This window comes from Muscardinus avellanarius, assembly GCF_963383645.1.
Source record: "Muscardinus avellanarius genome assembly, chromosome: 17".
NCBI classification, from domain to species: Eukaryota; Metazoa; Chordata; class Mammalia; order Rodentia; family Gliridae; genus Muscardinus; species Muscardinus avellanarius.
The window spans coordinates 43,909,497-43,931,964 of record NC_137803.1 but is presented as its reverse complement, the minus strand read 5'-3'; the positions used below and the strand labels follow the sequence as shown (position 1 = coordinate 43,931,964).

At 42.6% G+C, this 22,468-nt stretch overlaps 1 protein-coding gene and 1 pseudogene across 3 annotated transcripts in view; one reads left to right on the top strand and one right to left on the bottom strand.

Moving 5' to 3' along the window:
• Positions 1-5,894: 5,894 nt before the first annotated feature.
• RNF138 (ring finger protein 138) overlaps positions 5,895-22,468 on the top strand; it is a gene marked incomplete at both ends in the record, with an annotated part of 36,634 nt that continues 20,060 nt past the window's right edge. For both annotated transcript variants that reach the window (XM_080714452.1, XM_080714451.1), the window contains one exon: positions 5,895-6,004. In XM_080714452.1, the coding sequence (XP_080570578.1) occupies positions 5,895-6,004 (110 nt within the window). The remainder of the gene's footprint in view (positions 6,005-22,468) is intronic.
• LOC308275996 (mitochondrial import inner membrane translocase subunit TIM14-like) lies at positions 8,642-22,467 on the bottom strand (annotated as a pseudogene). The gene is made up of 2 exons: positions 22,123-22,467; positions 8,642-8,691 (listed from the first exon to the last, which is right to left on the bottom strand). The product of its transcript is annotated as a mitochondrial import inner membrane translocase subunit TIM14-like (transcript).

Below are 22,468 nucleotides of genomic sequence, written 5' to 3'. Positions count from 1 at the left end.
TGAGACCCAGTCTCATAAATAAAGAATTAAAAAAAAAAAATAGGGTGGGCAGTGTGGCTTGGAATTCGAATGCCCCTGGATTCCATCCCTAGGCTCACAAAAACAAACAAACAAACAAACAAACAAACAAACAAATAAATAAATAAATAAATAGCTGGGGGTGCCAGGCGTGGTGGCGCATACTTGTAATCTCAGCATTTGGGAACCTGAGACAGGAGGATCAAGGTTCACAGACAGCCTCAGCTACTTAGTGAGGTCCTTTGCAACTCAGTGAAACACTTTCAAAATAAAGAATAAAAAAATAGGGCTAGGGATGTAGCTCGGAGGTAGAATTCCCCTGGGTTCCATCCTCAGTACCACAAAAAGGGGGGGGGGCTGGGGGTGTAGCTCAGAGGTAAAATAGCCCTGGTACCACATATATTATATAATAAATGTACAAATAACAATGCCAGGTGTGGTGATGCATGCCTATAATCCCAGTACTTGAGAGGCTGAAACAGGAGAATCACAGGTTCAAGGGCAGCCTCAGCAATTTAGCAAGGTCCTCAGCCACTTAGGTGATACTGTTTGTTTGTTTGTTTGTTTGTTTGTTTTTTTGGTGGTACTAGGGGTGGGACCCAGAGGCTTTCTACCTCCGGGCTATACTCCCAGACCTATTTTATACTTTATTTGGAAACAGGGTCTCACCAAGTTGCTGAGAGCCTCACTAAGTAGCTGAGGCTGGCTTCGAACCTGTGCGATCCTCCTGTCTCAGCCTCCCAAGCGCTGGGATTACAAGTGTGCGCCACCATGCCTGGCTATAGTGTTTTTGTTTTTTTTTGTTTTTGTTTTTGTTTTTTTGCGGATCTGGGGATGGGACCCAGAGGCATTTGACCTCCGAGCTACACCCCCTGCCCAATTTTTTATTCTTTATTTTGAAACCGGGTCTCACTGAGTTGCAGAGGGCCTCACTAAGTAGCTGAGGCTGGCCGCGAACCGCGATCCTTTGGTCTCAGCCTCCCAAATGCTGGGATTACAAGCGTGCGCCCTGGATTATTACACGTCCGGCTTATACTGTTTTAATATAAGAAATAAAAAGGGCTGGGGTTGTAGCTCAGAGGTAGAATGCCGAGTTCATTCCCAGTACAAAAAAAAAAATTAAAAAAAATTTATATATATAAATATACATAAATATTATTGTTAGGTTTTTAGGTGCAATAAAAAAGGTGAGAGAGACCGTGCGCCAAGAAGAAAAAGAATTTTAATTAGGTCTCTCCCGGGGATAGGAGGTGGACCGCTCCTGAAGACCTCCAAGCTCCTCCGACTGGAAGGGAAATGCCGTTCCTTTTAAAGTTTATGTCTTGTGGGCGGAGTTATGCATGGAAACTCCGCCCCTCTCGCGATATTGCCCAGCAATCTCCTTTTCTAAGGTCCTGCCCCCCGGAACCCAACCTGTCAATTATTTATATACATAAATTGTCGCGTCCCTCGACGAGCGATTAAGACGCAACACGAAGCTCTTCTTGCAAGCCGTTTATTCAGGATACTAGTAATGGCGGAATGGCAGAATGGCATGGCCTGGCAAAGATCTGCCTTGCGCAGGGGATTATAAACATTAACCCTCCCAATCACTCCCTGCCACGTCTCACTCACTCATTGGCTCATGTTCGTCAGGCCACCACCACGTCATGCGTTACATAACCTTAGCCTCCAAATATGGAGTTGCTTCCTGCACAGCCATGTGTCAATCAAGCTCAGAGGCAGGAAGCCGGCGCTATCTTCTAGTTCAGAGGCAGGAAGCCGGCGCCATCTTCTAATGGCGGCTCGCCACAATAAATAAATATTTATATATATATATATATGGAGAGAGAGAGAGAGAGAGAGAGAGAGAGAGAGAGAGAGAGAGAGAGAGAGAGATCTGTAATCTCAGTACTCAGGAGTCTGAGACAGGAGGATTGTAGACTCTAGGACAGCTTCAGCAACCTATCCAGGTCCTGTTTTAAAACAAAAAGTAAAAAGAGCTTGGCATATAGCTTGGAGGTAGAATGTCCCTGGGTTGAATCCCCATTGAAACACACACACACACACACACACACACACACACACACTCACTCACTCACTCACTCACACAATAAAAATGTTTGGATTAGGCATGGGTTAAGTTGCTTTTAGAAAGAATGAAAGAAATAAGATTAAATCCTTAAAATTAATGTTGTTTAGGGATGCCCAGAGAATAAAGGAAAACACCATCTTATAGAAAAGGTACTTTATTTCCTGAAGTAGTCAGAATGAGTGACATAGAAATCAATATTTATTGTAAAAACAGTGACATGTGGAATCTGAGAACCATTTTCTTAGGGAACTTGGAAAGCACCTGGTCTCCCAGGATCAGCTGCACCTCCCATCATGACTTATTCCTCCTCCCAGGAAATCTTAGCCTAAAATTAGCTTTCCTGTCCTGCTTGCTGCCAAGAAGCAAAAGAAACAAAATTACAAAACCTTGTAGTTTGGCAGAAGAATACCAATTCATTAAATAATAGTTACCTAGGAATCCTTGTCTTAATATACATATGATCTGTTTTCTCCTTAAGATTTTGTCTAAGTCCACAGGATTCTGAACATTCCATTTCCCACCCTCATTATAGTCAGTTAATGGAAAATTTAATACTTTGGAAAATATCTTTTCTTCTCTCATTTTTTGGGGGTGCTGGTGATTGAACCCAGGGAATTCCTCTGAGTCCCCCAATTATTTAGTTACTTATTTATTGGTACTAGAGATTGAACCAAGGGCATTCTACCTCTGAGTTATACCCCATTTTTATTTTGAAACAGTCTTGATAGGTTGATGAGAGTCTACTTATTAAGGGTGTCCTCGAACCTGGTATCTTCCTGTTTCAGCCTCCCAAGCACTGGGCTTACAGGAATGCACCATCACGCCCCACTCATTTTTTGAAACAGGGTCTCCCCAGGTTGATGAGAGCCTCACTACTTGCTGAGGCTATACTTCAAACTGTGATCCTCTTGTCTCAATCGTCCAAGTACTATGATTATAGGCATGTGCCATCACTCCCAGCTTGTTCTTTCATTTTGATATATATTCAAGAATGTAAACTACTTTATTTTATTTATTTATTTTTTGGCAGTACTGGGGATGGAACCCAAGGGCATTCTATTTCCAAGCTACACTCCTAGACCTATTTTTTATTCTTTATTTTGAAAAAGGGTTTCATTGAGTTGCAAAGGGCCTCACTAAGTGTTCCGGTTTGGGAAACTGTCCCCAGGGATCTTTGTTAGACCCCTGGGAATAATTTCCTGAAAACTCCCCAAAGAAACAAACAAACAACAACAAAAGCCGGGCATGGTGGCACACGCTTGTAATCCCTGCGCTTGGGAGGCTGAGACAGGAGGATCACACAGGTTCAAAGCCAGCCTCAGCTACTTAGTGAGGCTCTCAGCAACTTAGTGAGACCCTGTTTCCAAATAAAATATAAAATGGGTCTGGGAGTATAGCCCGGAGGTAGAAAGCCTCTGGGTTCCACCCCCAGTACCACCAAAAACAAACAACAGAAAAAAAACCCAGAAAAACAGAAAAAGAGGAAAAGATAGAAATACAGAAGATAGTTACAGCCCATGCCAGAATGGCATGGTGGGGATGGTCCAAGCCAATTTACCATCCCAAAGATACAGCACGTGGACTGGACTTTTTATACCCATGACCTCCATCTTGTTTACATAATTCTGACATAGTAAAAGTCCCTGTAAGGTTCCTCCCCCAGCAAGGTGTGGCAAGGTATCTCCTTTCATCCTAGCTAGCTGATCTAATCATGTAGATCTGTCTTTAGACAGAGAAAGGCCTAGTTGCCCCCTCCTATTGACTTGCTAATTACTTTTAGCTAAGTCAATCTACGTTTCAATAGCTGATGCTTCCTGACCAAAGCCAAGCCTTTCTCTCTCCAAGTCTGCCATTTTGACACAATTATTTCTGAAATATATCTATTAATAATCAGAGCTTTCTCAAATCTTCCTAAGCCATTCCCAATACGGGTACACTAAGTAGCTGAGGTGGTCCGGGAACTGTGATCCTCCAGTTTCAGCCTCCCAAAATGCTGGGATTACAAGCATGCGCCACCATGCCCAGCTTTGTATACCACTTTAGAGTAAACATCTTTTTTTTGGTCTGTTTTTGCAGGTCTAGGGATGGAACCCAGGGGCTTTTGACCTCCGAGCTACATCCCTGCTCAATTTTTTTTTTTTTTAATTCTTTATTTTGAAACAGGATCTCACTAAGTTGCTGAGGCTGTCCTTGAACTGCCATCCTCTGGTCTCGGCCTCTGGAATGCTGGGATTACAAGCATGTGCCACCAGGCCCGGCTGGCAAACTTCATTTTATCTGCATAATATCTAATGCAGCGCTGTCAAAAGACAAAAAGGATAACAAATCTGAAAATCTTATTTGGCTTATATTTGCTTAAATTGGCTTTTATTGATCAGGTAATACCTCTTTCCAGAAAACAGAATTGAGTGTTGTGATAAGCTAAGCAGAGTTTGGTTTTATAGACAGAAAAGGGCTGCAGAAAGCAGAAATGTAAGAGATTGGTTGAGTTATTTTCCTTGTAAAATTAAAGCACAAGAGACTTCCAAATCAGGCTATTCTCTCTCCTAATTTTTCCTAAGGCCAGATAAGGAAGTTTCAGCTGGTGGTGTGAAACAGCATGAGTGACTCCATTTTAGTCTGGTGAGCGGAGTATAAGGAAATCAGTCCAAATTTATGGCTTTCTATAAATTTTAACAATGCCAGGGACAGTGTAGGTAAAAAATGGCAGAATGAACTAGTTCCTTAAATGGCTTCAATGAATAATTCAGTTAAGACTATGATTAAGGGCTTTTACACAAAGGATGGTAATGGAATCCTTTTTTCTGGAAGCTAAGTGAAGATACTCTATTATATTCCAGATTTTCCTTGCTTTTACATCAGTGTGTTCTCTTTATGAAGTTCTATCAATTGTGGTTTTAATCTGGGAATGAGGGCCTATGTAAAGCTGAGCACAAATGTAACATTTATACTAGTGAATAACCCTGGTGAAATGAGTAGGCACTTGCTTCTACCTCATTTTCTTCAAAGTTATAAAAATCAACTCCCATCTGAAGAGACCGCAAAGACTGTGGGTGGCGGACTGCGCCTGCGAACGCGAGTGGACAGCACAGCAAATGTGCCTAGGTACGCAAGGATTGCGCGGTTAAGGCAATCGTCCTAACTATACAGCCTAAGGGGTCTTTTCCATCTTCTTTTCCAAGGGTTACAATCCCACAACAAATACTTGTTTCATAACACATTTTGACAAGATAAAACATTTTGGCAAGGACAAGTAGCGAAGGCGAAAGCTTGAATATTGGGAATACTTCTATTTCTGGAGGAGAAATTCCTGGAAACGCGTGCTAGACGCGGGCGAGGGGCTGGAGGCCCCAGGCGCGGGCGGCGGGGCGGGCGCGCCGCGTGACGTCACAACCAAGCCGCCGCCGCGCCGGTTGCCATGGCAACCCCCCCCCCGGGCCCTAGCGCCTTCCGTGAGCCGCGCCGTCTGCAGGGTGCGCGATGCCGCGGGCGAGCGGCCGGCCGGGGCGGCGGGGCCCGGGTGCACCCGGCCGATGAGCGCCGCGCTCGCCGCTCTCCGTCTGCCCCGGGGCCGCACGCGCAGCGCGACTGGCGGCTCAGCCCACCGCGCCTGTCCCCGGCTCCACAGTGAGGGCCCGCGGCCGCGGGGGCCGGGCGGGGCGCGGACGCGACCCGCGGGAGGGCCGGCGCCGCGAGGCCGGGGGCGCGGCGCGGCGCGGGGAGCGCGGGGACCCGGCGGCCACCCGCCCGCGCGCGCCGCCCCTGACGCCGCCTCCCGGTCCGCAGGCAGCCGGGCCCCGCCATGGCCGAGGAGCTCTCCGCAGCCGCGTCCTACACCGAAGACGACTTCTACTGCCCCGTGTGCCAGGAGGTGCTCCAGACGCCCGTGCGGACCGCGGCCTGTCAGCACGTGTGAGTGACGCCCCGGCCCGGCCGCCCGCCCGCCCGCCCGCGCGGCCTCTCGGAGTGCGGCCCGCGAGGCCCGCGCCCAGGCCCGCGCCCAGGCCCGCGCCCAGGCCCGCCGGACCTCCCCGGCCCCGCCGGCGCCCCTGAGCGTTTCGTTTCAGTTAGAATTCAGCGGTACGGTAGCAGGGTCTGAAATGAATTTTCTTCCCTGCTGTGGTAGAACTGACAGGATTTCCGGATATGAAGGGCTACTTTCCCTTTGTGTTACCCTGTTTTATTCTTACTCGGTTACTACAAGAGGTGGAGGTAAGGAAAGTTGATTTCCGTGATGAGGAACGGACTGAAGATGGTTTTCTGGCTCTTGGGGTGAGGGACAACACAAAGGGATAGCTGAGGTCACATGGTGCTCTTTAATTAGGCATATTTATAGGAACAACTTTGACCATTTTCTAGACTTCAGCGTGTCGAGGTGGGAAGGAGATATTCTTGAAAAGTTGTACAAATCTGGCTGATGACATGTCTCTGGGGAGTTTTTAAGTAAACATACTAATTCCCAGGCTTCATTCCAAATACAAAAGAATTTCTGGCAGGTGGGGCCTGGAAATCTTTATTATTTTTAAAAGGTACAGTTGTAATCGAAAGGTCTGTGCTTGCAGTCAGCTGAAAATAATGGAACAAGTTGTGTGTGTACACATTGAGGATTGAACCCAGAGGCAGTCTCCCTCCAAGCTACACCCCCTAGCTCTTTTTATTTTTGTGGTATTGGGGATTAAATCCAGAGACATTCTTCAGAGCTAAACCCTCAGCACATTTTATTTTTTGGTTTCAAATCAGAGTCTCTCACTAGGAGACCGAGAGACTTTATATATTGTAGAGGCTGTCCTCAAACCAGTGATCCTCCTGTCTTAGCCTCCCAACTACTGAGATTACTGGTATGCCCCACCACACCTTTTTTTTTTTTTTTATTGTTTTGTACTGGGGATTTAACTCAGGGCTTCATGTATGCTAGGCAAACACTCTTACCACTGAACTACAGCTCCAGCCCAAGTTTCTTGGTAATTTTTTCTTTCACTTTTAATTTTTGAGATTGAAGGTCTATAATTTTTTAAAGAAAATTGGGAGAATTTTAGTTTCTTTTGTGATACTGGGGATAGAACCCAAGGACATTCTACCTCAGAGCTATATATCATCAGCCCTACATTATTCATTTATTTATTTATTTTTGGTACTAGAGATTGAACCCAGAGGCGTTCTACTTTCAAGCTACATCCGCAGCCCAATTGTATTTATTTGGAAACGGGGTCTAAGTAGGTTGATGAGTCTCATTTCTTGCTCAGGCTGTCCTTGAACTTGTGATCCTCCTTGTCTCAGCCTCCCAAGGACTTGATCGATAATGTGTGCCACCAAGCCTGGCTGAATTTTGGGTTCTTAATCACAAATATTACTACAGATAATTTCTTTTATTAAGTACTGGGGATTGGCACGTTACCATTGCGCTAAAGCTCCAGCCCTTTTAATTTTTTGAGACAGAGTCCCATTGAATTGCAGAGACTTGCCTGGAACTTGCCATCCCCCTACTTCTATCTCCTGAGTAGCTGGGATAACAAGTGTGTGACCACAACACCCAACTACATGTGATTTCTTGATATTTTCTGTTCATCAGTCTTCACTGTCTATTCCTTTATATGATTTTTTGTTGTTGTTCTTTAAGGGAAATGAATGACAGTCTGAAATTCCTGTTATTTGGTACAACAAATGCAGGTTGTTAATTTTTTTTTTTTTTTTTTTTCAGTACTGGGGATGGCACCCAGGGACATTCTACCTCCGAGCCATACTCCAGTCCTATATTTTATTCATTTTGAAACAGGGTCTCACTGAGTTGAAAAGGGCCTCACTAAGTAGCTGAGGCTGTCTGTGAACCGCAATCCTCCTGTCTCAGCTTCCCAAGCACTGGGATTACAAGTGTGCACCACCACGCTCGGCTGAAAAAGTATTTTAAGAGACCTAAACTGGGAATGGAGGTACATACTTGTAATCCTGGTACTTGGGAGGCTGAGACAGCAGCATCACAGGTGTGAGGCCAACCTGAGCAAATTAGTGAGACCCTGTTTTAAAAATAAAAAAGAGCTGCTAGGCGTGGTGATGCAGGTTTGTAATCCCAGCCCTTAGGAGGCTGAGACAGGAGGATCACACAGGTTTGAAGTCAGCTTCAGCTACTTAGTGTAGCTTTCAGCAACTTAGTGAGACTGTTTCCAAATTAAGTATAAAATAGGTCTGGGAGTATAGCCCAGAGGTAGAAAAGCCCCTGGGTTCCACCTTCAGTACCACCAAAAAATAAAATATAAAAAAAGGCTGGTGGCATAACTTGGAGGTAGAATGCCCCTAGGTTTTCTGGTTTTTTTTTTTTTTTTTTTTTTTTTTTGTGGTACTGGGGGTGGAACCCAGAGGCTTTCTACCTCCGGGCTATACTCCCAGACCTTTTGTATATTTTATTTGGAAACAGGCTCTCACTAAGTTGCTGAAAGCCTCACTAAGTAGCTGAGGCTGGCTTCAAACCTGTGTGATCCTCCTGTTTCAGCCTCCCAAGCGCGGGGAATACAAGCATGCGCCACCATGCCCGGCAGGTTTTCTGTTTTTAATTTATCAGCTCTCATTATCATAACCCTTCTTATGTTTAAAAAACAAGTTCTGTGCTGGCAGAGAGTAGGGAAAAGAGCAGGCAGGGTGAGAGGAAATTACAGTCATTGCCATTGTCTGTATACATGATAGGTCTTTTCTGAACTGAATCATTTCAAGTACCCCTTTGGGTCATTGACCCATAGAACTCATTGTAATTTTTAGCTTCCCTCAGAACTCCAGATTACTTTATTCCACTTCCCTTCTGGTACATTTGAAATCAAGGCCTATAATTTGGCTTGACCCCTAGGCTATAGAAAAGAGTGAGGACGATTGTTTTATTTATATACTTATTTGGTACTGGGGATGGAACCTAGGGACATTCTACTTCAGAGCTGCACCCCAAGCCCTTTTTTTTTTTTTTTTTTTTTTTTGTGGCTCTGGGATGGAACCCAGGGGCATTCGACCTCCGAGTTACACCCCCTGCTTTATTTTTTATTCTTTATTTTGAAGCAGGGCTTCACTAAGTAGCTGAGGCGGTTCGCAAACCACAATCCTGTCTCAGCCTCCGGAATGCTAGGATTACAAGTGGGCCACCATGCCAGGCTCCCAGCCCTATTTTTGATTCTTTACTTTGAAACAGGGCATCACTGAGTTGCAAAGGGCCTAAGTAGCTGAGGCTGTCTAGGAACCTCAATCCTCCTGTCTCATCCTCCCAAATGCTGGGATTGCAAGCATGCGCTGCTATGCCTGGCTTAATTTTTATATTGAAATAGGATCTTGTTAGGTTGATGAGAGTCTCACTACTTGCTGAGGCTGTTCTTGAATCTGATCTTCCTTTTTTTAGCCTCTCAAGTCCTGGGATACTTGGCCACCATACCCAGCTAGGTGATTGTTTTTTAATTCAACACCATTCTTGGGTCAGCTCTTTTGGGCTTCCGTGTGAGGAGAGTAGCAGTAACCTTTTACCCTTACTTTCCCCCACAGTTGCTTTATAATTGTGACTGAACAGTGAATTCATAGGCAGATGGAAAGAAACTTTATTTGGAAGGGTGATAATGATGGTCTTAATTGGTTGGAAGGGATTTGGTAGGAAATAGTTTTTTTTAATATATAGTACTGAGAATTGAAACCAGTACCTTCATATGCTAGGCAAGTACTCTACTGCTAAGCTACTAATTCAGCCCTCGAATAATTTTTCATTATTTTGGTACTAGGGATTGAACTCAGGAGCATTCTATCACCATAGCCCTATTTTATTATTTTGAAACAGGGTCTTAAGTTCCTGAGGCTGGCCTTGAACCTGCTATCTCTTGTCTAAACTGGGATAATTGTATGCAGGCCCCTGGCTAACCTAGAATTACTTTTTTTTTTTTTTTTGTGGTACCTGGGATTGAACCCAGGGGCATTCTACCTCCGAGCTACACCCCTAGCCCTATTTTTATTTAAGTTGTGGGGATCTCACTACTTAGCTGAGGCTGGCTGGTGAACCTATGATTCTTTATTTTGGATTTCTTTTGGGGATTACAGGTGTGAGCCACCATGTCAGGAAAAATCTCCTACTTAAATTTCTTTTATATATATCACATACAATTACAGGTCTTTTTCATTAGTCTAATAATAGTCTAAAGAGATAGCACACTTCAACTAGGCAAAAAGAAGACATTCAACATTTGACATCTACCTTCTGAGTAAATAGATTCAATGGGCATTCTTTTTTTTTTTTTTTTTTTTTGCAGTACTGGGGATGGAATCCCAAGGGCATTGTGCCTCTGAGCTACACCCCTATCCCTACTTATTATTCTTTATTTTGAAACAGGGTCTCTCTGAGTTGCAAATGGCCTCACTAAGTGCCTGAGGCTGGCCTGGAACTAGGAACAGATTCTCCAGTCTCTCAGCCGCCAGGAATGCTGGGATTAAAGCCAGGAATGCTGGGATTAAAGCCAGGAATGCTGGGATTAAAGCCAGGAATGCTGGGATTAAATCCGTGCCACTCTGGTTTGGGAATTCCTATTTAGGTAGCCATTCTGATGAAAATGAATCTGCTCCTTTGACTAGAGAATTTGTGGGCAGATCCTTTTCTTATTGAAATGGCAGTGAGGCCAGCCAGGGGGAGAAACCTGTAATCCCAGTATTTGGGAGGCTGAGATCAGAGGATCTCAGGTGTGAGGCCAGTCTCAGCAATTTAGTGAGACCCTGTTCCTTTTGTGTGTGTGGTGCTGTGGATTGAACTCAGAGGCATTCTATCTCTGAGCTATGCTCCCAGCCCTATTTTATGTTTTATTTTGAAACAGGATCTCACTGAGTTGCAGAGGGCCTAAGTAGCTGAGGCTGACCTCAACTGCAATCCTTCTGCCTTAGCCTTCCAAATATTGGCATTACAAACATGTGCCACAATGCTTGGCTGACCCTGTGTCTTTGTTTTCTTTCTCTTTTGTGTGTGTGGTGCTGTGTACCATGCCCTGCTTGACCATTGGAAAATAAATAAGCCAGTTGTGTTTTTTTTTTTTTTCAGTTGTGGCACACCCCTTGAAATCTCAGTACTTGGGAGGCTGAGACAGGAAGATTTCAGGTTACAGTCAGGCTCAGAAACTTAAACAGGCTCTTTGTAACTTAGACCCTATTTCAAAATAAAAACTAAAATAGGCCTGAGTGTAGCTTGGAGGTAGAATGCCCCTGAGTTCATTCCTAAGTACCAAAAAATTATTTTTTTGCAGTACTGGGGATTGAACCCAGGGACATTCTACCTCTGAGCTATATACCCAGCCCTATTTTTTATTTATTTTGAAACAGGGTCTCACTGAGTTGCAAAAGGCCTCACTAAGTAGCTGAGGCTGTCTGCGAACCGCAATCCTCTTGTCTCAGCCTCCCAAATGCTGGGATTACAAGTGTGCATGAGCACACCTGGCTCCCAAGAAAAATTTAATTAAAAAAAAAGAAAAAAGCTGGGTGTGGTGGCGCACACTTGCAATCCCAGCACTTTGGGAGGCTGAGACAGGAGGATCACACAGGTTCGAAGCCAGCCTCAGGTGGCTTAAGAGACCGTTTCCAAATAAAATATAAAATAGGTCTGGGGGTATAGCCCGGAGGTACCACAAAAAAAAAAAAAAAAAAAAAGCCAGGTGTGTGGTGGCACATGCTTGTAATCTCAGTATTTGGAAGGCTGACACAGAAGGATTGAAGGTGTGAGGACAGCCTCAGCAATTTAGTGAGATTCAGGAGCCTAGTGAGACCCTGTTTTGTTTTAAAATTAAAAATTGGGCTGGTGGTGTAGCTCAAGGTGTTTAGCTACATAAGAAAAGTAGAAAATTTTATGAAATTTTATGTGAGCATCGAGGAGAGGTGTGTATGTGTATGTTATTGGGGATGGAACCCAGGGACATACCTCCAAATTTTACCCCTAGACCTATTTTTTATTTGGAAACAGGGTCTTGCTAAATTGCTGGGAACCTCACTAAGTTGCTGAGGCTGATTTGAACCTGTGAACCTCTTGTCTCAGCTTCCCAAATACTGGGATTACAAGTGTGCACCACCATGCCCAGCTCAGAACAGATACTTTAATCAGTTTATTAGTATAGGGATGATTTCCTTGGGGAGTACCCTGGTTAGGTTTATATCCTATGTCGAGACAAGGAGGGGTAGAGAGAATTACTCCATATTCTGACTGTAAATTTTGGAGCCAAAGAATGAGTGTAATGGAGATGGAGCTTAGGGGTATTGGCAAGAGCTTACTGTGTAGACTAATTTGAATGTTTTCCTAAAACCCAGAGAGACCTATTAAATAATTTTTGGCATTGGAACAGCAGAGTCACATTTCAATTTTAGAAAGTTTACATTAGTATAAGGGTTCAGCTTGGCAGTGGAGACTAATGAAGATGTTGACACATTGATGTATTAGGGAGAGAAATTATTAGAACCTGTACAGAGGCAATGATAGTGGGAAGGGGAGAAGAGACTCCTGACATTTTAAGGACATTATATAAAATCTGATGTTAACTGTATGTTCTGTGTGTAGATTTGGAATAAATTGAACTAAAGTTGTAGGTGTCGATGTAGTCACTGAGGGAGGTACATAAAATGAAAGAAAAAGGCCTAGAATGGGTGCTTTGTTTTGTTTTTCTATGTTGGGAATTGAACCCAAGGACATTCTTCCTCTGAGCTCTACCCCTAGCCCTTTCTATTTCTAATTTAATTTTTTGTGGTACTGGGGATTGAACCTAGGGGCATTCTGCCTCTGAGCTAAACCCCTAGCCCTATTTAATTTAATATAATTTTATTTTTTGAAACAAGAGTCTACGTTGTGGAGAGCCTTGCTAAGTTGCTGAGGCTGGCTATTAACCTGCAATCCTCCTATCTCAGCCTCCCAAGTGCTGAGATTACAGGCATACATCACCACACTGAACTCTTTATCTTTTATTTTTGTGGTACTGGGGATTGAACCCAGGGACATTCTACCTCTGAACCATACCCGGAGCCCTGTTTTATATTTTATTTGGAAACAGAGTCTCACTAAGTTGAAAAGGGCCTCACAGAGTTGATGAGGCTGGCTGTGAACCTGCACTCCTCCTGTGTCAGCCTCCCAAGTACTGGGATTCTGAGCATGTACCATCATGCCTGGCTCCTTTTTATTTTTGAAACAGATCTTGCTAAATTGCTGAGACTGACCTGGAACCTGTGATCCTCCTGTTACAACCTCCCAAATACTGGGATTGATATTGCTTGGAGCCAGATATGTATCAGTGTACTTTATAATCCCAGAATTTGACAATCTGAGGCAGGAGGATTGCAGGTTCTAGCCTAGCCTCGACAATTTAAATATTGAGTGGAATTTAAATATTGAGAAGGTCTGGACAGAATCATTGGGAAACCAAGGTAGAGCATGGCAGTGGAGACTCAGAATTTTAAGACAAAATGAAGGTGGATAGAAGGATCTCGGGCTTGAAGACAGCCTCAGCAATGTAGGAAGACTGTCAACAACTTAGTGAGACCCTGTTTCAAAATAAAAAATAAGATAAGGGTTGGGTTGTAGGTCAGAGGTTGAATGCCCTGGGTTTACCTAGTACTAAAAAAAGAAAAAGGGAAAAAACAGTGCCAGGTGCTTTGAAGTAGTCTGGAGGGGATATATATATATATATATATATATATATATATATATATATATATATATATATATATATATATATATATATATATATACATACCCCCTAGCTATGTTTTTACTTTGAAACAGGGACTCACTAAATTGCTGAGACTGGCTTAGAGTCTGTGATCCTCCTGTCTTGGTCTCAGGTACTGGGAGTCAAGGGCCTTATGTTTTTCTCATTTGTGGAAGCTAGATTTAAAGGGGGGGGGTGGTCTCATGGAAACAAAAGGGAAGGAAACCAGGGAAGTAAGATGGGAGGACACAGTCTCCGGCTGAATCCTGTATTTGATGTTATACTTCAGGTCAGGAAGTGCTCCTCTTTTTTTTTTTTTTTTCTTTCATTTTTGTTGTTGATGATTGAACCTAGAGGCATTTTACCTCTGAGGGAAACTCTCAAACCTTCATTATTTTATTTTGAAACCTTCATTATTTTATTTTATTCTCAGGAAGTTGCTGAGGCTGGCCTTGAACCTGCATTTCTCCTGCCTTAGCTTCCCAAGTACTGGATTTACTTGGGAGTCTGAGATTGGAGGATTGCAGGTTCAAGGACAGCTTCAGCAAGTAGTGAGAAGCTTATCAACCTAGCCAGGACATTGTATCAAAAAAATAAAATAACAGCCGGGGGATTGTGGCTCACACTTATAATCCCAGCATTAGAATAAAATAGGGCTGGGGGTGTAGCTCAGAGGTAGAATGCCCCAGGTTCCATCCCCAGTACCACAAAAAAAAAATTAATAAAATGAATTTAGAATCATATAGTTTGTATTTTTTGTGTCTGACTTATGATCATTCATATTTTTTTCTTTTGATTATATATGCAATTCTGAGCAGCATACTTTAGAGTAGAATAGAGTATTAAAGACACTGCCAACAGTTTTTCTTTTGGTTGTGTATATATAAAGATATACATATATAGGTATATTTTTATATATATCTTTTTTTTTTTTATGTGTGTGTGTTAGTTTTCCTGAGGATGAACCCAGGAGCATTCTACGTTTGAGCTACACTCCATCCCTATTTTTTATTTTATTTATTTATTTATTGGTGGTACTGGAGATTGAACCCAGGGGTTCTCTACCTCTGAGTTATACTCTGAGGCCTCTTTTATTTTTTTATTTATTTAATTTTTTTTGCAGTGTTGGGGATGGAGCCCAGGGGCATTCTACCTTTAAGGTACACCCCCAGCCCTATTTTACATTTATTTTGAAACAGGATCTCACTAAGTTGTAGAGAGCCTCACTAAGTAGCTGAGGCTGTCCACGAACAATGATCTCCTGTCTCAGCCTCCCAAATGCTGGGATTACAAGTGTGTGCCACCACGCCCAGCTGTTACTTTTATTTTTTTGAAACAAGCTCTGGCTAGGTTGTTTCTCACTACTTGCTGAAGCTGTCCTTGAACCTGCAATCCTCCAATCTCATATTCCCAAGTACCAGGATTACAGGTGTGTGCTACCACAACAGGCTATATTTTTAAATCTTGAAACAGGGTGTCACTAAGTTGTAGAGGGCCTTACTAAGTTGCTGAAGCTGGTGTTGAACCTATGATCCTCCTTTCTCAGCCTCCCAAGTATTGAGATTACAGGCATGCACCACCATGCCTGGTTGAAGTTCTTATCAGTTTATGTCCTTATAACATGGAATATTAAGTTTGATTCGCTAGTATTTTCTACTTTTTTCATGTTAGTCAAGCACGTATTTGACATTAAATATTATTAGATTAGCATATTGATTAATAAATTCTCTTATGACTCCTTCCCCTTCCTTCCTTCCTTCCGACAAGTCAGGTCCCTCCCCCTTCCCGCAGGGCAGAACCCTAGAAAAGGAGGAGGAGACTGCTGGGCGATATCATCGCAGGCAGGCAGGCCATAGCACAAGGCAGGCCCTGTTGTGAGAGGGGCAGCATTCCCACCCATAGTCCCACTCCCAAGACGTATGCTGTTACCGGCGGGTTCAGTCCTGTGGGGGGCAAGTCCACTAGCGGTCGGGGGCCTCAGAAAGATGGGTCAAAAGGCAGGCGACGTTCTGCAGATCCTTATCTGCAGCGGTTCTTTTCCCCTCTATGAATTCCTTAAGTTTTTAGTTACGACGCTTTGGAAAAAGAACCTGGAGTGGACAAAGGCTTCTTGAGCCAATGACACTTTATTATGAAAACCCCAAGAAATTTATACACTTCACCAGTAAAGTTAAGAGAAAGGGGGGAGGTCTTTCAGCTGGCTGTTGGCCCTCGAAGAATTAACTTCTGTTTCTCTCCAAGGTCTTGCAGATAAGCAGCTCCAGGTGGCAGCCTCCCAGGATAGTCAAGGCTTGGGAGCTTCTCAGGGGAATCTTCTTTAACTTTTCCTGGAACTTTCCATCTTTTGGGCTCAGTTCATATAGCAAGTGCGGGGAGATGTGGTGATTCAGGTGGATGTGATGGAGTTTTTTCAGGTGTTGGCATCTTATCTTTTAAATCTGAAAGCTTAAGCATACTCACAACACAGTTTGGCAGATAGAATATCACAAACAACACCACAAGGTTCTTTGTTCTAATTGTCAGATGTATTTCCTTAACTGCTGAGCACTCTTCTTTAAACAACAAGCCTATTAAAAGAATCCACTTCCCTGTCACAAACTCTCTGCAACCTGCTTCTAACTTTCTAATTCCTTTCTTTCCCAGTTGGGACTTTCTTATGATAAGCTCTTCTTCATGCAAAAATACTTTTCTTACTCTTACGGTATTTCTTTTCCTTCATACATATATATATTTAGAATGTCTGTCCTTTATTCTGTCATATTCATTTTTAACTATGCGGCCATTTTTTCTGTCTCCTGGGGTGCTCACACTGAGGTAAAAGTTAACAGTCTTTTTCTTTGGGTCTATTGTATTCGGGCAGCTAAGTTGTTTCTTTAAGGTCACACACAAGGTTTTTCTCTGTCTCTAGGCAGGATTTCAAGGGTGAATAATTATTTTGAACTGAGCTACTTTTGCCGGAGTGATAGATAGTGATGAAGGTCAGAGGCCATTTGTGATTGCTGCAGCTGGGGTGCTTATCACAGTACCTGAATTCTGGCCAGTTTCTCATTATTGTTGAGCAGAGCCAAGGACGTTTAGACAAATTATTAGAAAGTTTATCTCCATGGACTCAGTTTCTTTTTATAGTCCTAATTTCACATCACTGGAGCAATTCGTGTAGAAAGTTAAAAGAAATAATAGTGAAGGGTATCTAAAAGTGGCGGGTACTTTGGCCAGAGACGATACCTCCTTCTCAGGGCGTTTTTGCCGAATAACTATGTGGAGTGGGGTTCTCAACACATAGATGCCGAGGCAGCAGGATGTCTTGGCAGTATGCCTTAAAAGAGGCATTTTCCCTCCAGCCTCGGAGGGGTTCGCAGGTCTCCGGGAGGTCCAGCCCCAGTACCTGAGAGGACCACATTAAAATACCACTCCTGGTCTCTCTTGTCTTTTTACCGCGTGTACCTAACACCTTCCTTCCTTCCTTTTTGTGGTGCTATGGTTTGAACCGAGGGTCTCATGCATGGTAGGCAATTATTCTACCATTGAGCTCCATCCCCAGCCCTCTACTTTACTTCATTTCTTGTGTTCAAGTTCCATAATTATTATTTTGGTACTGGGGAGTAAACCCAGAGCCATTCTACTTCCAAGCTACGCTCTCAGCCCAATTTTATTTTTTATTTGCGAATAAGATCTCACTAGGTTACTGAAAGCTCATTAAGTTGTCAAGGCTGGCTCTGAACCTGTGACACTCCTGTCTCTGCTTCCCAAATCCTGGGGATCTAAACACTATCACGCCCTCAAGTTCCATAATTTTTATGCATGATATTGTCATTGTAATATATTTTTGCTGATATGAACTTAACAGTTTCAGTGCCTTATTCAAAGAGAAAATTTAGCTTGATAGCTTGGAGATAGTTTTACTTTAATCTCTTCTCTATTTTTATTTTTTATAGTACTGAGGATTGTACCTTGGGGCATTCTATCTTTGACCAATACCTCCTCAGTCCTATTTTATTTTTTTATTTTTTTAGTTTATTTTTATTTTTTATTTTTTATTTTTTTGAGGGTCTGGGGATGGAACCCAGGGGCATTTGACCTCAGAGCTACACCCCCAGCTCTATTTTGAAACCAAGTCTCACTGAGTTGCAGAGGGCCTCACTAAGTAGCTGAGGTTGTCCGTGAACTGTGATCCTCCCATCTCAGCCTCCTGAATGCTGGGATTACAAGCTTGCACCACCAAGCCCGGCTTTTTTTTTTTTTTTTTTAATTTTGAAACAGGGTCTCACTAAGTTGTAGAGGACCTAACTAAGTTGCTGAGGCCAGCTGTAAATCTATGATGATTCTGTCTCAAACTCCCAAGTGCTGAGATTACAAGTGTGTGTGCGCCATTGTGCCTGGTCTAATCTCTTTAAATATTATCTCTCTTTAGTAGTTTTGGTACTAGATTTGGCTTCTGTAATATTACTTAGTTTGGGTTCTTTGTCTTACTTGAATGTTCCTTTTTTTCTTTTCTTTTTTTTTTTTTTTTTTGGTACTGGGAATTGAACTAGCAGTATTCTACCTCCAAACTACACACCCCCAGGTGAGAGAGAAAGAGAGCAGGAGGGAGGAGGGAGGGGGGGGGGAGAGAGAGAGAGAGAGAGAGAAAGAGAAAATGAGAATGAATGAGAATCATTGGGGATTGAATCCAGAGGCATTCTATCTCTGAGCTATACTCCCAACTCTACTTTATTTTTATTTAGGAAAAGGGTCTCACTAGGTTGATGAGAGTCTCACTACTTGTTAAGACTCTTTGAAACTGTGATTCTCTTTCTCAGCCTCCCAAGTACTAGGATTACAAGTGTGGACAGTCTCAGCTACTTAGTGAGGCCCTTTGCAACTGAGTGAGACCTTGTTTCAAAATGAAGAATAAAAATAGAGCTGGAAGTGTATCTCAGGTATGAATGCCCCTGGATTCCATCCCCAGTACTGCAAAAAAAAATTTTTTTTAAATCCTTATTTTTGGTTGACTGGATATCATGTATTGATGTGTGTGTGTGTGTGTGTGTGTGTGTGTGTGTGTGTGTGTGTGTGTTGTGGTACTGGGGGTGGAACCCAGGGGCTTTTACCTCTAAGCTATACTCCCATACCTATTTTATACTTTATTTGGAAATAATGTCTCACTAAGTTGCTGAGAGCCTAAGTAGCTGAGGCTGGCTTTGTACCTGTGTGATCCTCCTGTATCAGCCTCCCAAGTGCTGGGATTACAAGCGAGCACCACCCCACCCAGCTTGTGTGTGTGTTTTACTTTAAACTCTTAGCATTTATCTTTTCTCTGTCAAATAATACTTCCAATATTTCTTAACTTTATGAACACAACCCTTATTCAGTCTTCTAATTTAGAAGTGCCATGTGTGTGTGTGGGGGGGGTACTGGGGGTGGAACCCAGGGGCTTTCTACCTCCAGGCTACACCCCAACCCTATTTTATACTTTATTTGAAAACAGTGTCTCACTAAGTTGCTGAGAGCCTCAGTAAGTATCTGAGGCTGGCTTTGAACCAGTGTGATTCTCCTGTCTCTGCCTTCCAAGTGCTAGGATTACCACACCTGACTGAAATGCCTTTTTTTTTTTTTAAACTAGCTCCAACGCAATTTTATTATAAAATGTTGGTACTCATATAGATAAACTAATATGAACTTGAAATTTGTCATGCATTTACTTCATTTTTTAGCTTGACCTTTTTTTTTTAGTTTAAAGGTCTTTTTTTAAATTTTATTTTATTGGTGCTCTGTATTCATACATCATAAAAAAAAACTTTTGCAAACATCCATGCACACATCGCCCAGTTAGCCCCTACCCGATCTCCACCCCATTCCCTCCCCATCCCTCCTTCCCATGCTTGGCTTAGTGGTTGACATCTAGTATTATAGCAATTTATCCAAAATTAACAATGATAATCTCACATAACAGTTTCATTTGTCTGATACCAAGCTTTTGATGATTTAAAGATAACATTTCAATATTTCTTTTTGCTTTCTTTCTTACCAGAGAATGAATGAATATATATATATATATATATATATATATATATATATTATATATATTTTTTTTTAGGTGAAACTATCATACATTTATTTTTCAGAAAAAAATCTATTCTAATATGGAATATGGATTCTAGATACCCAAAATGATCTTGAAAAAGAACAAAGCTAGAAGATGTATATTTTCTGATTTAAAACCTTACGAAGCTACAATAATTGAAATAGTGTAGTACTGTTCTAAAGGCAGATATATAAACCATTGGAGTTAAATAAAAGCCTAGAGATAAATTCTTCCATATATTGTCAAGTTATTTTTTATAAGGTTTCCACGTACATTTGATGGAGGAAATAATAAATCTTTTAACTAAATATTGTTGAAAAATAATAATTACATGAAAAAGAATAAAATTGGACCCTTACCTAACACCATATACAAACATTAACTCAAAATAGCTAAAAGACCTAAATATAAATCTTAAGACTATAAACTTTTAGAAGAATATCTGGGTCATAAAACCTCACAACACTGAAATTGGCAGTGATTTCTTGGATATGATTTCAATGGCACAGGCAACAGAAGGGTAAATGAACTCCCTAAAAAATAAAAAATAAAATAATTGTATATTCAAAGACAATGTAAACAGAGTTAAAAGTTACTGATAGAATGGGATAAAATATTTCCAAATGCTATATATGAAGGTATGTTAATATTCCAACTAGAAATCTTGAAAATTAGCAACAATAAAAGCAAACAATACAATTTAGAAATAGGTAAAAGATTAACATAAATAACGAATCTCCAAAAATAACCAATCTTAGTTGTCTGTTGGATGGAATATCTCGTTTCTCTGGTTCTGGTGTGTGTTACCTATTTCTTCTTTGTAGTTAATCTCTTTGAGTATTTTCTCTAGCGCTGGTTTTGAAGACATAATTTCTTTCAGTTTCTGTTTGTCGTGGAAGCTTCTTATTTCCCCATTACTTCCTTGAAGAGATTGTTGATCCCTTTGGTTTCAACTTCTTTTTCCTCCTCTATTCCAATTATTCTTAGGTTAGCTCTCTTAAAATGGGCCCATATTTCTTCACTGTCAGATTCTTGCTGTCGGATTTTTTTTTCTAAATTAGAAACTATGCATTCATTTTTGGAGTGCTCATCTTCTAAAAGCGAGATTCTATTCTCCACGTGGTCTAATCAGTTGTTTGTACTTTGAATTGAGGCATTTACTTCATTAATTGCATCCTTTATCTCTTTGGCTCTTTCTGAATTCTTTTCGAAACACCTCTATTATTTCTACAGTTATTTTCCTGATTTGATCTTCTAGAAATCTCTGAATTTCTGTTTTATCAGGTTCTGAAGTTGTGGGGGTGTGGGCATTCATTGCTCCATTGTTATTCCTCTTTCCCATGATTTCGGAAGTTTGTGCCTTCTCTGGGTCACTACAACTTCACTTAAGGTGATCTGGATCTCGAGTCTGTGGTATCTCAGTCCCCACTACTCCTTTACTGGGTTGTATTGCAGAGTCTCAGACCCAGGGAGTCAAATCGAGGCTGCTTTAGACCATGGGGGGGGGTGCCAGGTTGGGCGTTCTCCTGCGGGGAGTTGTGACTGTGGTGTGATATCTCTGCCACTGCCACTCCCCCACTGGGTCAAGTCCCTGGGAGTGCAGTACTGGGATTTCTCCTCTAGGGGCGAAATTTGACTCATGGTTGTTGAGTGCGCTGATGGAGCTGTAGTGGTGCTGCTGCCGCCAGTGGCTATATGACGCTGCTGCCATGCCCTCGTTCGTGAGGCTGGCCTATTTCTTCTCTGGTTTTGAGCTCCGCTCTGAGTCCCTGCAGGATGTTCTGAGCCCAGCCCCTGGGAGCTTTAGATGCTCCCTGCGCCCAAAAATCTGCCGAATTCTGCCCGGCTGTTCTGTAGCCGCTCACCTCGGCTTGCTGTCTGCCGCTCCTCTCTGGTGCCTGGTGGGCTATTGAGTGCGTTGGTCTGGTGCTGTCCAGTGAACTCGCCGCTGCTGCCGGCATTATGGCACTGCTGCTGCGTCCTCGGCCATGAGGCCGGCGTATCTCCTCTCTGGCTCTGAGCTCCATTCTGAGTCCCCCTCCTCTCTGGAGCCTGATGCTGCAAGGGAAGATGGTGCCCGCGCCGCTCCACGCCTTGACTCCAGCCACAGTACTGTGGTCTGGTTTCTTTCTGGTGTCTCGTTTTTCCAGCCCTCTTTTTCTCTGTCCCTTGTATTTACATTTTTTGTTTCTCTGCTAATGGTGTTTTCTGGCTATGAAAGGCGCTGATTTTGTGGTAATAGAGATTGGTTGTTAGCGGGGCTCGTAAGCTCCGCTTTTCCCTGTCGCCATCTTCCTGGAAGTCCCCTTGACCTTCTAGTAAATCTTTAGCTTCGTTGATTTTGGCTGCTATATAAGGAGATCCTCCTTTGGGTGATTTAAGAGCATAATTTGTCGATGAGCATCTCTTATTTTTCCTTTATTGGCAGCAGGGCTTACACTTAGTATTAATGGTGCTTCCCACTGTGTCATTTTGGGTTCAGACCCACCTCTGTAATAGCCACCACTGAAGGCAGATTTGGGTAGACTTTGAAAAACTTGTTTTACTTGAGGCTCCACATGCTTCATGGCTTGTAAAACATAACGGCCTGCAAATCCTGCAGCAACAATGGTCAGTCCAACTGCTACCACTGTA